Here is a 19721-nt window from a genome sequence, read left to right on the forward strand (position 1 = left end):
AGATTGCGCAAACCAAGCGCTGAGCACCATGGGAAAACAACATCGAGCAGAGTTCAAAGAGGACAGCGGGAGCAGATCACCATAGTAACCCATTGTTTACATGTCACGTGAGAGAAGACGTGGCTCAGCCATCGGGCGGAGCTTAATGACGTCTCGGGGATGGATTGGTGAAAGCGGAGGACTGTTACTAGGGAGACAATGTATGGGCGGGGGTAGCGAAAGATCCCGGAAGGAAAGAGGAAAATAAACATAGGACTGGGGGGGGGGATGGAGGTATGAGCGCGATAATTATAGCTGTCCAGACAGCGGCCGGGAGAAGAGGCGACACCTGAGCTGAGGTCACTGTCACTGAGAGAGAGACACAAAATTACAAACGCCCGCCAATTTCTAACAGTCTGAGGAGCTTTCCTGAAGAAGTGGGAGAGGTAAAGGCATTGTGTGTGTTTATATGTGAGGTGGGGGAATCAGGGAAGATGGCCGGGTGCTGACACATCGTAATATGGATGAGGTGGTGTGCTGGGAACTATGAGGGGAGGACTGAAGGGGACTCCATCTTATACAGACTCTGTCCAGAGGTTGCAGAGTCCTCTAAGCCTAAAATCCCCGGTGCTTTCCCATGCCAGGGGAGCCACATAAAGCCACCAAAACAAGTGAATGACTGGACTTGTGTACATGAAAGCTTCTGCATCAGCCTGTGCCTGCGCATGCATGGACAGCGTATATCCCTGAATATGGCACTTTTGTGTTTTGGGAAATAGACATGTGTGGGGAAAAGCCACGTTTACACGAGTACAACCGCCAATACACAGGTGACACGTACAACCGCCAATACACGTGACTGGCTGAATGTGTCACCTGCCACAGGAAAGTGCTGGGGATTTCACACTACAAGACGTGTCTGTATGAGGGCCTACCGTAGCAGCAAGTTTATCTCTCTCCCCCCCCCCAAACAAAATTGAATGGCGTGTCCATCTGTAAACAGCATAAATGTCATTTTGAACATTAACCACCTCAATACTGGGCACTTAAATCCCCTTCCTGCCCAGGCTGTTTTTCAGCTTTCAGAGCGGTCCCACTTTGAATGACAATTGTGCGGTCATGCTACACTGTAACCATGTGACATTTTTATCATTTTCTTCAGCTTTCATTTGGTGGTATTTAATCACTCCTAGGTTTTTTATTTTTACCAAAAAAAGGCCAACATTTTTGAAAAAAAATGAATGTTTTTCTTAGTTTATGTGTTTGCAAATAAGTCATTTTTCTCCTTCACTGATGAGGAGGCATGAATATGCCGCACTTATGGGCACCGATAGGTGGCACTGGTGGGTGGTGGGCACAGATAGGTGGCACTGGTGGGCACAGATTAGCAGCATAGATAGGCAGCAGTGATGGGCATTGATTGGCATCACTTACTGGCATCACTTGTGGGCACTGATTGCTGGCACTTATGGGTACTGGCTTGCACTGATTGCTGGTAGTGGTGGGCACTTAATTGTAATCAGGGCACGGATGATCAGTGCCCTGATTACATACCTAGCTGTCCCCTGTAAAAAGACGCCGCTGATCAGCTCTCCTCTCCTCGCACTCTGTCAGTATTGCGGAGCATGGATGGATGGATGGATGAGTATTGCTGGGTATGGAGGAATGGCTGGGTATGGAGGGATGGCTGAGCATGGATGGATGGCTGGGTATGGAGGGATGGCTGGGTATGGAGGGATGGCTGAGCATGGATGGATGGATGAGTATGGAGGGATGGCTGGATGTGGCTGCAATGGGCACAGAGCAAGCGGACCTGGCGGTCACGGATACTCCCATGTGTGCGCGGGATCGCGATTCTGGGAGGACGTCAATGTAGGCCCTCCCAGAGTTATCGAGCCGCGCTGTAGCCGTCATTGGGCTATGGTGCAGTCGGTAAGTGAAAATGAAGGATTATATTTTGGACAGCCACACTCCAAAAAAAATAAAAAATCTTTGTTGCCTTTATTGGTAAAACAGGATAAAAAACTACAAGCCGCAGCCAAAAAACTGAACACACAGCTGATGCGTTTCACACTAAGGCCCCGTACACACGAGGAGACATGTCCGATGAACACGGTCCGCGGACCGTTTTCATCGGACATGTCTCCTGGGAGCTTTTGGTCTGATGTGTGTACACACCATCAGACCAAAATCCCCGCGGACAGAGAACGCGGTGACGTAGAAGACACCGACGAATCAATTCGACGCATGCTCGGGACGTTGGTTACACGTCATAACCAGCGGACATGTCCGATTAGGTGTACTAACCATCGGACATGTCCGACGGACATGTTTCCAGCGGGCAAGTTTCTTAGCTTGCTAAGAAACTTTTGTCCGCTGGAAACCTGTCCGCTAGGCCGTACACACGGTCGGATATGGCCGCGGAAACTGGTCCGCGGACCAGTTTCAGCGGACATGTTCGACCGTGTGTACGCGGCCTAATACTTAGTCATGAGCTATGACTAAGCACTAAGTATTGGTGTGAAACGCTTCAGCTGTGTGTTCAGTATTTTTGCTGTGGCTTGTAGTTTTTTTATCCTCTTTTACCAATAAAGGCAACAAAGATTTTTTTTATTTGGAGTGTGGCTGTCCAAAATTATATTCCTTCATTTTTGCTACATGCATTGCCAGCACCCGTGGCTTCTGAGAGGAGGTTAATCACCAATCAGACCAACCTAGAGCGGTAACTCCCTTTCCCTAGTGGTCGGTAAGTGGTAAATAACATGCCACCCCTGGTTACATGCAGAGAAGGCTCCAGAAAGGATTGGACACAGCCTGTTATTCTTCAGTAACAGGACATCCCAGATCCCCTACGGAGCATGAACCCTAGATGGTGCAACATTATCAGTGGGCCAGCGAAGGAACTGGGAAGAAGTAAGGTCGCCATATTTTTGAAAATGGTTGCATAGTGGCAGCGAACAGAGCGATTGATACCTATAACTATTTTGGCCGGGTAGAAAAGGGGAAAAAATGGACACGTGTACAGTACTGTGTAAAAGTTTTAGGCAGGTGGGAAAAAATGCTGTAGATCAAGAATGCTTTCAGAAATAGAAGTGTCACACTGGGGTGTTTTCCGGGCCGTATTCAAGCGTTTTTCAGGCGAAGCCTCATCTGCAATCCCAATGTGAAAGCCTGAGTGCTTTCAGAGCCCTTTCACACTGCCAGCGCCCAAAAAACGCTGGTAAAGCACCACTAAGACCCTAACGTTTTAGGGCGTTTTTGCAGTGCCTCAGTGTGAAAGGGCAAGTCGTTTTTTACAGCGCTTTCAATTCATTTCAATGAAGGAGCGTTTTTGGAGCGTTTTTTTTTTTCAAGCCCAAAAACTGCTCCAAAGATGCTGCTTGCAGGACTTTTCTCAACGCCCCGCCAGTGCAACGCCTCAGTGTGAAAGGGCAAGGCGTTTTTACAGCGCTTTCATTTCAATAAAGAGGGGCGTTTTTGGAGTGTTTTTTCGTCGCCCAAAAGCTGCTCCAAAGATGCTGCTTGCAGGACTCAGTGTGAAAGGATCCATTGAGATGCATGGAGAGCATTTTAATAGCGTTATTTTTAACGCTAAAACGCTGTAAAATAACGCTTCAGTGTGAAAGGGGTCTTAATAGTTTTTTTGTTATCAATTGACAAAATGGAAAGTAAATGAACAAAAGAGAAATCCAAATCATATCAGTATTCAGTGTGACCATAATTTTCCTTCAAAACGGCATCAATTCTTCAAGGTACAATTGCACTTTTTTTTTTTTTTTTTAAACAGTTTCCATCCAGGCCAATCCTACATGTAAAAGAACTGTATTTTTTTGCTAGAAAATTTCTCCAGAGCCCCAAACATTACACAGTGGGTATAGAAAACAATCACCCTTTTTAAAATATTTACATTTTGTTGCTTTGCAGCTAGAAATAAAGTAAGAGAATAATCAAAAAAAGAATCACAGAGTTGGAAAAAGGATTTCCCCCCCTTGTGTCAGTATTTTGTTGAACCACCTTTTGCTTTCATTACAGCCATAAGTCTGTTGGGATATGTCTCTACTAACTTTGTCCATCTAGACTTAAATTTGAGATATAATCCCAGCATGTCAGAAAAAAATTAAACAAAATTGGAAAACGGATCACCTTCCTCCCCTCCTCAAAATTACTTGTAAACTCAATCAGGTGTAGCTAATCACCTCAATGGCACACAAAGCCACTTGACTTTCAGCGGTGATCATTTTGATTAGCTCAGCATGAAAAGAGCTTTCCTGGTGCATTTCAGTCCCTGGTAATGCAACTGAAGCAAACGATCATCTATGAGTGGCAAGGCACCGTCAAAAGATCTCAGGGATAAAGTTGTGGACAGGTACAAGTTAGAAGATGGGTATACAAAAATTCAAAGACTTTATCAATACCTAGAAGCACAGTGAAATCTATTATTAAGACGTGGAAGGAAACTGGTCAGAGAGGCTACCAACTCTGAAGCAGTTCCAGGAAGAGTGGTCATTGTGTGCATGTGACAACAATATCATATATTCTCCACAAATGTGGCTTGTATGGGAGGGTTGCAAGAAAAAAAGCCACTCCACAAGAACGACCACATGCAGTTATGACTGAGCTTTTCCAAAGCACACCTTCAAGATTCTGAGACCACATGAAAAAAGGTGTTGTGGTCTAATGAGACTTAAATTGAATTATTTGGCCTCAACATCAAATGATATGTCTTTTTGGAAATCCAAATAACACCATTCCTACAGTAAAGCATGGAGGTGGTAATATCCTGGTGGTGTCTCTGCAGCAGGGACTGGAGCACTTGTCAGGATAGAAGGAAACATTGATGGGCACAATTTCATCAAATTCTTAAGGAAAATCTGCTGCCCTCTGACAGAAAGTTGCCAGTGGGAAGAAGGTTTACCTTTCAACATGACAATGACCCAAAGCACACAGCAAAAATGACCACAGTGGTTGAATGAGAAGAATGTCCTTGCATGGCCCAGTCAGAGCCCAGACTTAAAACCCATTGAAAATCTGTGGATTGACTTAAAGACTGCAGTCCACAAACTGTCACCATCAAATTTGAACAGTTCGGCAAAGAGTGGGCAAATATTGCAAATTCTAGATGTGCAAAGTTAGTAGAGGCATATTCTAACAGACTAAAGGCTGTAATTAAAGCTAGAGAATAAAATGTTGGTCGTTGCAATCTTTTATACACTGATCTTCCCAGTCATTAGCTGTATAGTTGTGCATAAGCCCAAGTCTAACAACTGAAGTACAAGTAGAATGCAAAGAAGAAAACTGATCATACTGGAATGCATGTGCTTCTATGCCTAGAATGATCAGTTTGAAATAGGAAATCAGGGGGACTAGCAGAACCACCGGGTATTTCTCACAAATGAAGCAATGAAAAAAGAACAGTATAATTTTTAATACAAGTTTATAGCAACACAGATACATATCAGAAATATTAAATGTAGGGGTAAAAGAAAAAATGTAAGATGCCTTTACAACACACTTAGAAATGTTCATGACCTTTTTATTGTTTATTGCAGCACACCAAAACATACAGCATATGCATTGTGATGTTATGCACTGAGGGTGCACTGCCCACTACTGTATAATGCGTTGGCACCACACATCAAAGCATGGGTTTACCCACATTGCATTTGCAGTAATACACTTTAAAATGCACATTTTAACAAACCTTCTTTGCAATTATCTAAAGGTACCAAAATGAAACCCTGATGGCATAATGTTGAGTAGAGAAAGCAGTAATGCCCCCGTCACTATGTGCAATGCATTGAACTGAAAACATAACTGCAAGAAATTGAAAACTACGACTGAGGTTAAGCAGTTGATGGGCCAGCAACTTTCTGCCATTGGGTGACCTACAAGAATTTTTTTATTTAAGAATATTCAGATTTCTATATTTGTAAAAAAAAAAAAACCTGTAATCTTTTCATAAGAATTTAAAGTGAACATGAAGTCCTCAATTGATCCAGTGCTGTGCCTGTCTGTGCCCGCTGCTGTGATTCAAATTCTGTGACGCGGGGGGGCTGAGCCACATTGCTTGTGTCTAGGGACTCAAGCAGGGCAGCTTTGGATCAAGCCCAGAGGTGTGCCATCATGGTGGCACACTGAGAAGTGTATGAGCCAAGAGCACTGGCAGGCGACCTGAGAAGAGAAGGATCAGGGCCGCTCTGTAGAGAGCAGGCAAGTATGTCATCCTTTTTTTACTAAAAAAAGAAAACATTTTATTTATTTTTTACTGAATTGTTTATTTTTTTTTTATAGATGGGGGATTCTTCTCATAAGTCTATATTTAGTATTGAAGAGTTTCCAGCAGCAGAAAGGGGGTCTGCATTTTCAGGAACAAATCCTCCAGGTTTTGGAGCAGATCCTGAACACAAGAGTTCCCCTAACTTGAGACGAATAAAAGGTATATCTTGGACAACATGACTAATAGAAAATAATTTCCTTTTTGTTAGCATTACACTGGCGATCATGTTATTTCTTGCAGTATTTTCTGTATTCTGAGAAAGAAATGTATTCTTATAAAATTTTAAGGAATTTCACTTCAAGCAGCATTTGTACCCTTTTCCTCATCCCTGTACTGAATCCTTATACCCCTTTCCTCTGCGCACAGACCTCTCACCCTCACCAGGGTGCAGCCTTTTAGTCATTTCACCACTCCTAGTCACTGTGCTTCCCTTGCACCAGAGCAGTCTTTTCTGTAGCTATCTAGAACAACCTAATCAAAGAGGCACTGGGAACTTACAAGTGTAGTAGGAAGCAGCTTCCAAACAGAAAGCAAGTCTTCCCTTAACAAGCACCCAACAGTAATTCCAACCATAGCAATACACAAAAGAGCACCACACCAAAATCGGATAAGAGTCTAAGATAATTTTAATCGTTGATTATAAAAAGTCAACACGTTTCGGGGGCAATATCACTCCCCCTTTATCAGGTATCAATGCAGAAAAAACGTGGATAGATTCTGAGAAAACCGTGAATTCACAGATTTGTTTTAGAAACACTATGAAACTGTCCTTGTGAAGGAAATACTTGACAGATATGTCACAATTCCTTGGACAGCTTACGGCTTTAATACAGCCACCAGTCTCAGATATGCCTGCCCTAGAAAAGGCAGACATAGAAGAGAATGAAGAGGACCCAGAAACGATGTTAGAGAAGGTCATAGAAGATTTCTCACCCCCCGACTTTTATGCGCCTGACATAGCTTCATGCAATATGCTTGCCAATATGCTCATTTCTGCTGTGTGCAGAAGGCTCTGTATTTTCGCTTCCCTCCATCTCGTCATGCCCCTTTTGGGTACAAAGAGACCCGCTAAGTCTAAAAAAAATATTCTCCATTCCTAAACAATTGGACCAATCTAGAAAAGATTTTCACCCCTCCAAAAAGCATTGCTGGGCTCTATCTAATGGAAAAAGAGTTCACAAAAAAAAGTGGCCCGTTCTGGTAGTAGACCCTGCCATCTTGGTCTAAATTAAACCTCTCACTGTACCAACTGAAGACCCTCCTTTTCAAGGATTCTGTGGATGATGGGAAGTTTGAGATACTTTTAATGGCCCAGCTCTGCAACCAGTTATTGCTGCAATTTTTGGTTGCCAAATCTCAGCTAACTGGATTATGATAATGAGTAACCAACGTGATCCTGCAGATTAGGACCATGTTTTAACTGAGAAATTACATTAATTACTTTCTGCCCTGCTCTTATGTGTGGATCCGTTAGAACACATTATGGCACAAATCTAAATAATGGCTCTGATATCTATTTACATGCACAGAATGCTGTGTCTGAAAGCCTGGTCAGCTGAAGCTGCCTGAAAACGATGCTGCACACATGCCCTTTAAATGATGTCCTTTTGGTGAGTCACACAAGAGGAAAGGTTCTTCTTCCCCACCAGGAAGTTCCAAAATGTCTTTCTTGGGAGCCTCTACCTCCTTTTAAAATGCAGAGCACCTCCACACTCTACCAGCTTTAACTTCTAAGCCTCAATTTAGCCCTTCCTTTCAGCTCAAGACTTGGCCCACAAAGCCCAATAAGTCCTCCTGAAAGACCTCTTCCCAATGAAGGGGCATCCTCACTCCTAAAATTGAGGGGACATCTGTTACAGTTTCCTATCTCTGGTTCACAGATATCCTAGGCCCTGTGGATTTAATCAGTGGTTTCAAAGGGGTACAACATAGACTTCAAAACTCTACACTCATTACTGCTTTATTCTCACAAATCCATCAAAATCTGCCCAAGGACAGTCAGATTTGCCAACTCTTGTCTCAGGGAGTAGTTGTTCCAGTTGTTTTAAACCTGTTCACGGTACTGAACATGTGCATTCCTCCTAACCTAAACCTATAATTCCTAACAAATACCTTCAAATTCCCAAATTTTGCATGGAATTTGCAAAGTCAGTTGTTGCTTCTCTGAGACATGGGGGATACTTGACATTCTTATCTGCATATTCCTATTTATTTGCCTCCATCATTTCTTTCTACACCTTTGCTGACACTGACTTCCAGTTTGTTGCACTGATATTTGGCATATTCGCGCTTATGGAGTGTTTAGGTGAGAAATAATACCGCTCAGAAAACTGCTGATCCCCTGGCTTTGCTTCCGTCCCACCAAGCCAAAAGGGTGCTGGCTATGCACAGGTGCATTGGATAAAAAGAGGTCCTGGACTGCCGCACTCCTTGTCCACAAAGAAGAAGTGGACAAGCTACGAGTAAGCATCACACGATGTGAAACATGTCAGCCATCTTTTTCCTTTTGTTCACTTCTTTTTGACTGCAACATTGTTGGTTGTTTTTTTGGATTTCACTTGCTGAATAAAGATATTGTTTTAAGGAGTGCGGCAGTCCAGGACCTCTTTTTTCATCTTATGGAGTGTTTACAAAGGTCCTTGCACATCTTCTTGCCCCTCTAAGGACTCAGGGCTTCCAGGTCATCTAGAAAAACTTCTTCTGAAGGACTCCTCTTCCCTCCAGCTCTCTGCAATGCATCACAGAACAATTCAGATGTTTCAGGGATTTGGTTGAGTGATCGAGTGGTCAGCTTCCAAAAACCTGTCTTCCAACCTTCCCTTCACCTGGTACAAGGCTGCACTGGACCCCCCCTTTGCAAGGACAACCAATCAGGGTGCAATCAGACAACACCAAATTAATCACCAAGGGGGTATCGGGAGTAATGCATTCTTAAAGGAAGCAGGCCTCATCTCATGGACACAGAAACACTGTCCAGTGATCTTTGCTGTCCACATTCCAGAAGTGGACAATTGAAATAAGGATTACCTCAGCCATCACTGCCAAGACAAAGGGGAAAGGCCCTTTACCCCAATATCTTTAACCTGGGACCTGGACATAGATATACAGATTCAACAACAAGTTGCCTCTGTTTGTTTGTGAGAAATCAATACACGGCACTAAATGGTAAATTAACAAAATCAAAAATGATAAAATTATTTTAAACAGATTGCATATTGTTGCTTCAACCACATTAGCGACTGTCCCAATAAGTGATAAACGGTACTCGTGTTGAGAGATAATATATCCGTGCTGTTTGGTGCTCAGAAAATGTGCCACCCCCAAATGGAGGTAAACTCACCCCTCAGTATGGACCAACTATCGCTAGTATGGTCAAACAGGTGTGTGGGGAGACCCCTGAAGATATACTTGTGCTGACGGTTCCTGAAGTGGATAAGCCTCATGCAAGTAGATATGAAGAAAAGCACCTCATTGCGCCGTGACGTATAGTAGGTTTATTTTAAAACTTTAAAAACCGTATATTTGCACTCGCATGAAGGAGTGCCTGTATCCTGGCACCCAGTGTGAATAGCAGGTGATTTTTAGGAAAAATCGGCCCACATGAGATGGTATACCACTGGCCGCGATTCTGCATGATTTCCGGAAGTGTGTCGCAATGACGCAATCAAGCTGAAATGCGTTGAGGCTTGAGTCCCAAAGATTACACTGTGATTTCTAGTCAATAGTGTATATTTGATCAGGCCCCCCTTGCAGCACCTCATGCTTTCTTAGGGCCTCAGTCTGTTTTCTCTGCCCTGCAGAAACCACCATTTTTGAACCCATCAGGAAATTCCCTTAAATTATCTCTCCTTTTAAAGTGGCCTTCTTGGTTGCTATTGTCTGTCTGACATGCCACTGAGCTAGTGGCTCTCTTGTAATTCTCTAATTCCTCACAAGGGAGTCATACACCCAAGGCCATCACTCCCTTTTTTTTTTCTCTACGGTGGTATCAGTCTTCCATCTCCAGTGAAGCCGTGGAGTCTTTGGGCTCTTTTACACGGGCGGACTGTATGTCTGCTTTTTCATCCATCTGTGTACGGATGAAAAAGGGACATACATTGATCCCTACGAGATTGCGGGTGTCAGCGGATAAACGGGGATCAGCGGAGCGATCCCCGTGAGCAGGCAGAGGTTCACGGGGCGGATCATCACGGATCCGTCCCGTGTGAAAGAGGCCTTGTCCTCTTTGTGCCCTGCTCCTAAAGCATCCAAAGAAAATTGCTCTTCACTGCCTGGATGTAGTCACAGCCATCAAAGTCTACCTCAAAGCAACAGCTTCTATCAGGAAGATGGACTCCCTAATTTTTCTACCCTTAGGATGTTGTAAGGGATATCTTGCTTCAAAGTTTACCACTGCTAGGTGGCTTAGACAATTCTTCACCAGAGCTTACACTCTAAAGTACAAAGCTGTTCCTGCACTTTTACATGTTTACTCCACCAGGTTGGTGGTTGTTTCCTGGGTATTCCTGCTCTGTCCATCTTCCGTCCCCTGTGTGCTCTAGTTACAATTGCATCTATGATGCTCTGCTATGCTGGCTTTCTATCTCATCTTTAGCCCTACCTTGCATCCCTGCTGTGCCGTCCCCCACAATGAGGTCCAGCTGTGTTCTTTACCCTCTGCTGCACATTCATATTCTGTACTCCGTTCCTCATCCATTATCTGCAATTTTCAGCAGATCATCAGCTTTGACAGATTTCAAATTACACTCGGCTATTTTATATTCATGGCCATCACTGAAGTGTAATGCAGAAGATCTAACCCTAAACTGGAGAGCACAAAATCAGGTGCAGCTTTGCATAGTAGCCAATTCGCTCCTAATTTTAGCTTGTTCAATTAAGCTTAGCCAAAAATAAAAACCTGGACGCTGATTGGTTTCTATGCAGAACTGCACCAGATTTTGCACTCTCCAGTTTTAGTAAATCCACTCCACTGTGTACCCTATACCACTTCACGCTATATATTCTAAGCTCCATTGGCTCCTCTCTGAACACTGTTGTATGTCATGTGCTTCAAACCACTCCATTCTGCACATTGTTATCTACATACTATTCTTCACACTGCACATTGTGCTGCTTGTCACATATGCCACACTACGTTGTGCTGTATAGTTTTATACAGTGTGCATTCCATTCTGTTCATTGCGTTGTAAGTTCTATACAACACACTGTTCCATTGTGCACACTGTGTTGATTGTTTTAGACTCCACTCTGCATACTTTGCTTTTCATTCTATAATCCATGTGATTCCACTCTGCACATTATGATTTATATCCTATACTATATACCATTACAGTTTGTACAATGTTCAAATCTCACAGCTCTGCACACTGTGCTGTACGTCCTATACTTCACACTTTCCCACTCTGCTTACTATGCAGTACATTGTTTACTCCACACCACTGCATCTGGATACTGTGCTGTCCAACCCTGTGTGTTGAATATTTCACTCCACTCAATGCTGTACTTTCCATGGTTTACACAACTCCACTCTGTAAACTATTTTGTAGTCACTTTATACATTTGTTTCTTTCTGCACACTATTTTTAGCTTGCACCATTCCATTTTGCAAACTTTGCTATACATTATATATTTCACAGCATAATGTGCTGTATACCTTGCTGAACCTTCTATACTCCACATTGTTCTGTGTATATATATTCTTTATACTTTTTCAAGTTATTTCTAACAGTATTGTCCTACAGGAAAAGAACCTCGGCATCGGACAGAATCTGCTTCAGAAGCCTCAGAGACGGACAATGTTGGAGAGCTTCACCATTTCCGCTCACGTTCACGCTCTGCTCCATCTTCTCTAATGGTTGCAGCTCGATATGGACGAGAGCTGAGGCGAATGAGTGATGAATTCGACCAAATCTTCACGGTAAATCTTCCTATCAATTTTTTTTCTTTCTTTATTTGTATAACATTTACATATATTGAAGCATTTACATTAGTCCCCCTGCTCTAATAAAGCTTACAATCAAATGTTACTACCGCAATTATCCAGTTTTGTTTAATGCCTATATAACATGCTAGTATATTTTTGTGGGTGAAAACTAGAGAAATTTGGGGAAAATGTGAATAGTTTTTATTGCACGGGCATAGGAAATTAAAAAAAAAAAACATTGTAAATGTTAAAAGTAGCATACAACGTTCATCATTTTATATAAAGACAAGTACAATATAAACAAGTGTCTACTATGCTACGTGGGAAGTCCACCGTTATTTTGTAGCTACCAAATGTTATTTCTGAATGTATTTTGTAAAGTTCACCACAATAGAAGTGGAGTAATATTTAACATCAATGACTCAAACCAATCAGCTAACTATGCAGTTGTAATACACATAAGCATTTTACTTGCCAAAGTGTTTTCCTAAACCGCTCTTATGACTCGCACTTCTCTGCCACCCTATATTACCAGATGGTGACACCGCTATACAAATCTGGTCGGCTTTCACATGCCCCTTTTTATCCTGCTTGATGACTTTTGAATGAGAATTGTCTCACTAAAGCCTCATACACACGATCGGACTTCCATCTGACTTTTCCATGGATTTTTGTCTGAAGGGGCTTGTTCTGCATACACATGGCAGAACTTTTTCAGCCAACAATCGCCAAACCACATGTTTTTTCAGCTCTTTACCGCCACCCTTTGGGAAACTTCTGCTATTGTTGTCTGATGTTTTGCATTGGTTCGGCGCATGCGTGTTTTAACTTTGTATTTCAGTCCGATGGACTTGTGTACACACGATTGGATTATCCTCCATCGGACATTTGTTGTTGGAAAGTTTGAGAGCATTCACAGCGAACATTTGTCCGCTGCAAAAACTAAAACAATTGTCCGATGGAGCATACAGAAGGTCGAATTGTCCGATTTAAAACACATCCGTCGGACCTTTGTTGTCAAAAAGTCTGATCGTGTGTATGGACCTTAAGAAGGGATCCTTTCTGTGCTCTTCTATTCTATAGTCCACCATAGCTCCTCTTTACTCCAGTGTTAGGATTTCATTACAGTGCAATATAACCAAGTCTCTCTAGTATTGGCTTAGATTCTGGTGTGGAGAGTGTATTATGGAATTTTAAAACAAAGACCAATTTCAGGTCGATATACTATCAGTCTCAGCAAAATTCTATTATTTTGGAATTATTCATAACTGCACTAAACCATGTTTTAATTTGTCGATAATTTCTACTTCATTGTTATGTTGAATTTTACTTTATTGATTCAAAAATCTTTTGAATGGAAAAAGCATTCATATGATAATCTTCTGCAGAGTATCCCTCGACCTAAAAGTGCAAGTGCAGCCACTGAGATGACCGTTAGCAAGAGTTTCACAGAAACATTTTTGAACTTCTTTAGAAGAAAGAATAAAGACAGAAATGAGTCAGAAAATGACAAGCACTGAACATTCATTTTGTGGAGGAGAAAATACTGTGGTATGTATACTTGGAAGGACGGTTATCAAAATATTGCTGCATATTTTCTGCTGATTATATCAACATTTGTAAGTATTTAACCACTTCAGCCCATGAAGGATTTTCCCCCTTCCTGACCATTTTTTGCGATGCAGCACTGCGTCGCCTTAAGGCGATACAAGGTTCGAATTTCGAAAGAATTTTCTTTCGAAAATCGTATCAAAGAATTTTCGTACGAATTTCGCACCGTTAGTGGGCAGCAACAGACGTTTTTCGTGCGGCAAACAAATTTGAGAAATCCGACATATTGTAAATTTTTTGAAAAACAAACGATTTTCTGATCAATGATGGGAGAATCGTGCGAGAAATGTAAATCGGAAAAAAAACGTGCAAGAATAGGATATTCCCGGAGAAAAAAAAAAATATTCCCGGAGAGAAACGAATATTCCCGGCAACATGAATATTTTGTCGGCCGAATTTCGAAAATCAATGGTGGCATCATCGGATCACAAAAAAAAACGAATTTTCTGATTTTGAAAAGAAAATTTGTTCGAAATTCGACCGTGTATGGCCTGCTTTAACTGACAATTGCGTGATTATGTGACGTTGTACCCAAACAAAATGTATGTCCTACTTTCCCCAGAAATGGAGCTTTCTTTTGGTTGTATTTGATCACCTCTGCAGTTTTAATTGTTTTCACTATAAACAAGAAAAGGCCGACAATTTTGAAAAAAACACAATATTTATTACTTTTTTTCTACATATTTTTGGCAAATAAAATAAAAGCGTCTACAAAATAGGTTATTGATTTATAGCATATTTATTTATTTATTTTTTCTACTAGTAATGGCGGCGATCTGCAATTTTTATCGGGAGTGCCACATGGCAGCGAACATATTGGACACTTTTGACACTGTTTTGAGACCATTGGCATTTATACTGCGATCAGTGCTATAAAAATGCACTGATTACTGTAAATACTGTAAGTATCCTAGGCACCGCTTTAGAATTCAGTCAGAGTGCAGTACTAAAAGTAACAGTGCTTGCACCTGATTTATGTACCGGTCATGTGCTAAGGTTGTTCATACTGGACATGCCATTAGTGCATTCCCACTCTGACCACTGTGCCCACCACACTGACAAGTGCATGGCTGAGAAGTTTTTGTTCTGGGAGTGGCAGAACTTAATGGGGATCTGAGAGACTAGTTCCACTTCAGATCCTTTTGATTGACAGTCCAATAGCTACATTCAAATCTGCCAGCTGCGTACTGTCAATCACAGGCAAGGCGGACCTGATTGGGAGCTGGTCTTGGAGTTCCCCATCGGGCTATAACTATCCAAAAAGTAAAGAAGCCATGAATTTAAGCTGTCGAGGGGATGTGAATACTGATTGGGAACTCTGAGACTAGTTCCCTGTCTGGTCCCCCTTGCCTGTAATTGACAGTGGATGGCTGTGCACAGATTCCAAAGCCACAGTTGGGCTGAGTAGCAGTTAAGGAATTTCCCCAGTGCTGTTTGCTGTCAATTACAGGCAAGGCAGACCTGATGGGGAACTAGACTCTGAGTGTGAACGCGTCATTGGTTGCCAGGATGCGGGTGACTTTCATCCTAGCAACCGGTGAAGTAAATGTAGAACACATTCAAATATAAAAATAAGGTAATGAGAACACAACAACATTCTTCTGTACGCCAACATTGGATCAATCGCTGTTGTTTAAAAATGCATGCACCAGGAAGATACACCTGCAGTGAATGTTTGCAGAATGTCACATTCAATGCTTAATATAATTTACTGCCTGTCTTTGTCTAATTGGAAAGTACTCCTTTCACTTAGGCCGAGTACTCACGAGCATACATGTCCGATGAAACCGGTCCGCGGACCGTTTTCATCGGACATGTCTGCCCAGGGACTTCTGTTCGATGGCTGTACACACCATCGAACAGAGGTCCGCGCGTAAACAATACGCGGGGCGTGTCCGCGATGTCGCCGCGACGACGTGGGCGGCCTGCCTTTAAAATGCTTCCACGCATGCGTCGAAGTCATTCGACGCATGCGAGGGATGGCGGGCGGCAGGACATATACGGTAGGTCTGTACAGACGACCGTACATGTCTGGGCGGACAGGTTTCCAGCGGACTGTTTTAAAGCAAGTCCAGGAAACAGTTGTCCGCTGGAAACCTGTCCGATCAGCCCGAAAATGGTCCGCTCAGGCCTACACACGGCCAAACATGTCTGCTGAAACTGGTCCGCGGACCAGTTTCAGCAGACATGTTTGGTCGTGAGTACGGGGCCTTACAGAGACAAAAACAAGGTGTGTGTGTGTGTGTGTGTGTGTGTGTGTGTGTGTGTGTGTGTGTGTGCTTTCCTCTCATCTTTTGTTGCTGTGACAACTGTAAAACTTGGGATTTTCCATTGTTTTTTGTATTAATTGACAGTGGTCACCAGGGCAAAATATAGAGTGAATTTTCCCAGTAGGGACATCAACAGCAGTAAAACCTTGACTGAGGTTGTAACTCTTCTTTTCTGCACTTTTTTTTATTTTTATTTTTCTTGGCGTTTCAATTATTTTTATTAAATTATTATTCTGCATATTTTTAGTGTGTGTTTTTACCTATAGCACTTTTTTCATATTTTCCTTTACAGCTGCAATACAGATGGCGACGCTCTTCTTCTATACGGGTGCACATTGCTATTTATAGAAAATGGACTAAACCACTGAACAGAAGCCTTACGTGATGACTTGTGAGGTGGATTATGAAACGTGCCACATAATTTTCTTTTGTTTGCTAAAATTGTAAAATAAATAATACAATGTTAAATCTGTATAGAGAAAGCAAACAAAACGAACACAAGCATGACATCGTCCAGCAAGCACCATAAGTTTACTTTGCTTGTCCTCCACTTGCGTCGAATGCCAAAGCCTCCTTAAATACCATTATATCCAGATATGGGGCACGCAGTGACACTACCCTCCCCAAAGCCAACGTTGGGTATCCGAGCAGCCAATTGCCATACTTCAATGCTATTTTGTAAAATGTGATTGAGCATGCTGAGCCTTGCCCTTATGAATTTTAGGGGGCACTGGCAGTGGATACCAGCCTAAGTTAAGTGCAAGTAACTTATGGCGTCTGCTAAACAGTGTCATGGAAACTTTCATTTGTTTTCTCTATACAAAGTGACTTTGAATGAACAAAAATGTTTTTGGAAGGGTTGAAAACTTCAGAATAAAATGTGAACTTTTTTTTATTGTAAAAAATGTTTTTACTTCAACAATAACAATTTGCAAGGTTTTCATACTCTTTTTACTAAGCACAACTGTTAAAATATAAATAAGCATTTTTTTTTTTTTTTTAATAAAATGTAAGACAGGTAACTGCACTTTTGTCAGCAGAGCCAGGTTGAACAACACTGTCTTGTGCCAATATATTATATCATACATTGGCCCTTTATGGTTCTTAAATAAATGATTATATGCAAATGTTTTCATTGTTGTCATTTTCTTAGACTAGACAAGGATTTCACTGTACAGTAAAACCTTTGATTGAGATTAACTTGGTTTGAGAACGTTTTGAAAGACAAGCTACATTTTTTAATAAATTGACTTGATATATAAGCAATGTTTTGATATACAATTTGCGTCATGTCACAATTGAATATAAAAGAAAAAAGAGGTGCCTCTAATTGTAGCAATGCGGTTACATTTAAGGTACAACATTTAGCAACTTGCATAATTGATTTCATTAAAACAGGCACATCTAAGTATACAGGCATCCAGAGTAAAGCTGTCCACATAGACCATCCTCCGCAACGCCATCAATGTCATCCCTTCCACGCTGCAATCCACGAGCGCTTCAGATTGCTTTACTGCAGGGTAGTCTTCCCGGGCAATGATTGTTGACTGACAGTGGTGATAGCCGGCGGTGCTGACGACTTTCTATGTGGACAGCATTACTCCAGATGCCTGCATACTTAGATGTGCCCGTTTTAATTAAATCAACCATGTGAGTTGCTAAATGTTGTACCTTTTGTTAAATTTAACCATATTGCTACACTTCGAGGCGCCTCTTCTTTTTTTAATACTCTGTAGTTCCTGCTGGATTTTGCTTCTAATCCCTTTGTGGATGGACATTTTATGGTTACATTGCTTTAATCTTTTTATATAGACTATAAACTGAAGGACTTTTATAAATAAATGGTTGTGAAACGAATCATCTGAGATTCCATTATATCTTATGGGGAATTTTTCTTTGATATAAGAGTGCTTTGGATTACAAGCATGTTTCCGGACCGAATTATGCTCGCAATCCAAGTTTTTACTGTATTTATATGTATAGTGAGGGAAAATTGGTATGTGTTGATTAGAGCGGAGAATTACCTCTGAGCTGGCATTTTTTAAGCAGAGATTTGAAAATTAGAAAATTGAGATTTGAAAATTAGGAGCGAAAAAAAGAATTGTATTGGTTTGCTATGTTTTTTTTTTTTCTATTACAACCTTCAAGTGGTTGTAAAGGCAGAAGTTTTTTTTATCTTAATGCATTCTGTATGCAGCAGCCCCCCCCCCCCAATACTTACCCTAGTAATACATCTAGATTAGGGGTCTCAAACTGGCGACCCTCCAGCTGTTGCAAAACTGCAAGCCGCATCATGCCTCTGCCTGTGGGAGTCATGCTTGTAACTGTCAGCCTTGCAGTGCCTCATGGGACTTGTAGTTTCACAACAGCTGGAGGGCCACCAGTTTGAGACTCCTGATCTAGATCCAGCAATGTTGCACGAGAGACCAAGCTGTCCGGTGCTCCCCTCCTCATTGGCTGAGACAGCAATGCGGTGCCATTGGCTCCCACTGCTGACAATCGACGTCAGTGAGAGAAAGGGGGCAGGGCTGGGCTATGGCTCAGTGCCTGAATGGAGCTGCAGATTGGCTCAGGTGCCCCATAGCAAGCTGCTTGCTGTGGAGGCACTCAACAGGAGGGAGCGCTCGGGAGCACCAAAAAGGAATCCAAGAAGGAGAGGATCTGGGCTGCTCTGTGCAAAACCATTACACAGAGCAGGAAAGTATAACATGTTTGTTATTTTTAACGGGAAAAAAAAATAGAGACTTTGGTATCACTTTTAAAGGGCAAGTTCGCCTTTGGAACATTTTACACATGTGTTTAGGGTGGAACATGTAGCATGTTCCAGCTCCTGCCTCCTCTCCCCCCTGATGCGCCCCTCCCTGTAACAGTGGACCGGGGATCTTCTCCCTGCACCCGCTGTCAGAATTTAAAAACATTGCGACTGTGTGGGGCTCCACCCACACAGCTGCATCATTCATTCACAGAGTTCTGTGAATGTATAAACTTCAAATACCGTCGATCTCTGCAGGTCGAAAGCTTTTAGGTCTCGATGAACTGAGAGTGCACTGGTAGTCTGATTCCTCCTGCCATTCAGTAACCGTCTGCCTGTATCAGAGGTATGGGCAGACAGTGTGCTAAGTGTCTGCAGGATCCATGCATTGCACCCACTATCTGCTGATCACAGGTGCAATACCTTTATAGGCTTCTGAGTAAAAAAAAATAATACATATTTTTCTACCTGTAAAAAGATGTGTATTTATTATTTGTAAAAGGTGGACTTACCCTTTAATCACAAATGGGCATGAATTGCTTCTAAAGTTGTGGGTTTCAGCAGAAAGATCTATCAGTTTCTGTTTCTTACTAGGTTCTTGCCCATCTTGAAGCTGTGGGTGCTCCTATTCACCTAGGAGTGCACCCATTCCTTCAATTGCATTGTCAGTGTTAGGGGAAAAAGGGACTTGGTGGATAAAGTAAATGTGCAGACCTAGAAGAACATCATCACACTGTTGGGGAGATTTGCCCATGCCTCCAGCCTTGCCAATGAGAAGAAGTGAGATGAAATCCTGCAATTCACACTTGTCGCCATACAAATGTCCCTATTAAGCGATATGCCAACTTTATTTCTTTATGTCTTTTCTTACTTATTGCTGTCTCCCGGAGAGAAATCAACGAGATATCT

At 42.1% G+C, this 19721-nt stretch overlaps 1 protein-coding gene across 5 annotated transcripts; it reads left to right on the forward strand.

Annotated features, from left to right (window-relative positions):
• Positions 1-205: 205 nt before the first annotated feature.
• Positions 206-17191, forward strand: BAD (BCL2 associated agonist of cell death). Of its 5 annotated transcripts, none has more exons than XM_040329011.1 (5): positions 206-425; positions 6271-6415; positions 11998-12173; positions 13544-13730; positions 16353-17191. In XM_040329011.1, the coding sequence occupies exons 2-4, from the start codon at positions 6271-6273 to the stop codon at positions 13697-13699; spliced, it is 477 nt and encodes a 158-aa protein (XP_040184945.1). In that variant the 5' UTR covers positions 206-425; the 3' UTR covers positions 13700-13730; positions 16353-17191. The 5 variants fall into 5 exon arrangements, with proteins under 5 accessions (XP_040184945.1, XP_040184944.1, XP_040184943.1 ...); XM_040329010.1 differs by having other exon boundaries at positions 206-417; positions 6269-6415; XM_040329009.1 differs by having other exon boundaries at positions 207-412; positions 6265-6415.
• The last annotated feature ends 2530 nt before the right edge of the window (positions 17192-19721 follow it).

The sequence above is a fragment of the Rana temporaria genome, chromosome 11 (assembly GCF_905171775.1).
Source record: "Rana temporaria chromosome 11, aRanTem1.1, whole genome shotgun sequence".
Taxonomy (NCBI): Eukaryota; Metazoa; Chordata; class Amphibia; order Anura; family Ranidae; genus Rana; species Rana temporaria.

Coding starts and splice junctions, on each gene's coding strand:
- BAD (XM_040329011.1), top strand. CDS start 6,271: ATGGGGGATTCTTCTCATAAGTCTATATTTAGTATTGAAGAGTTTCCA. Junction 6,416..11,997: donor TAACTTGAGACGAATAAAAG/GTATATCTTGGA, acceptor ATTGTCCTACAG/GAAAAGAACCTCGGCATCGG. Junction 12,174..13,543: donor AATTCGACCAAATCTTCACG/GTAAATCTTCCT, acceptor GAATGGAAAAAG/CATTCATATGATAATCTTCT.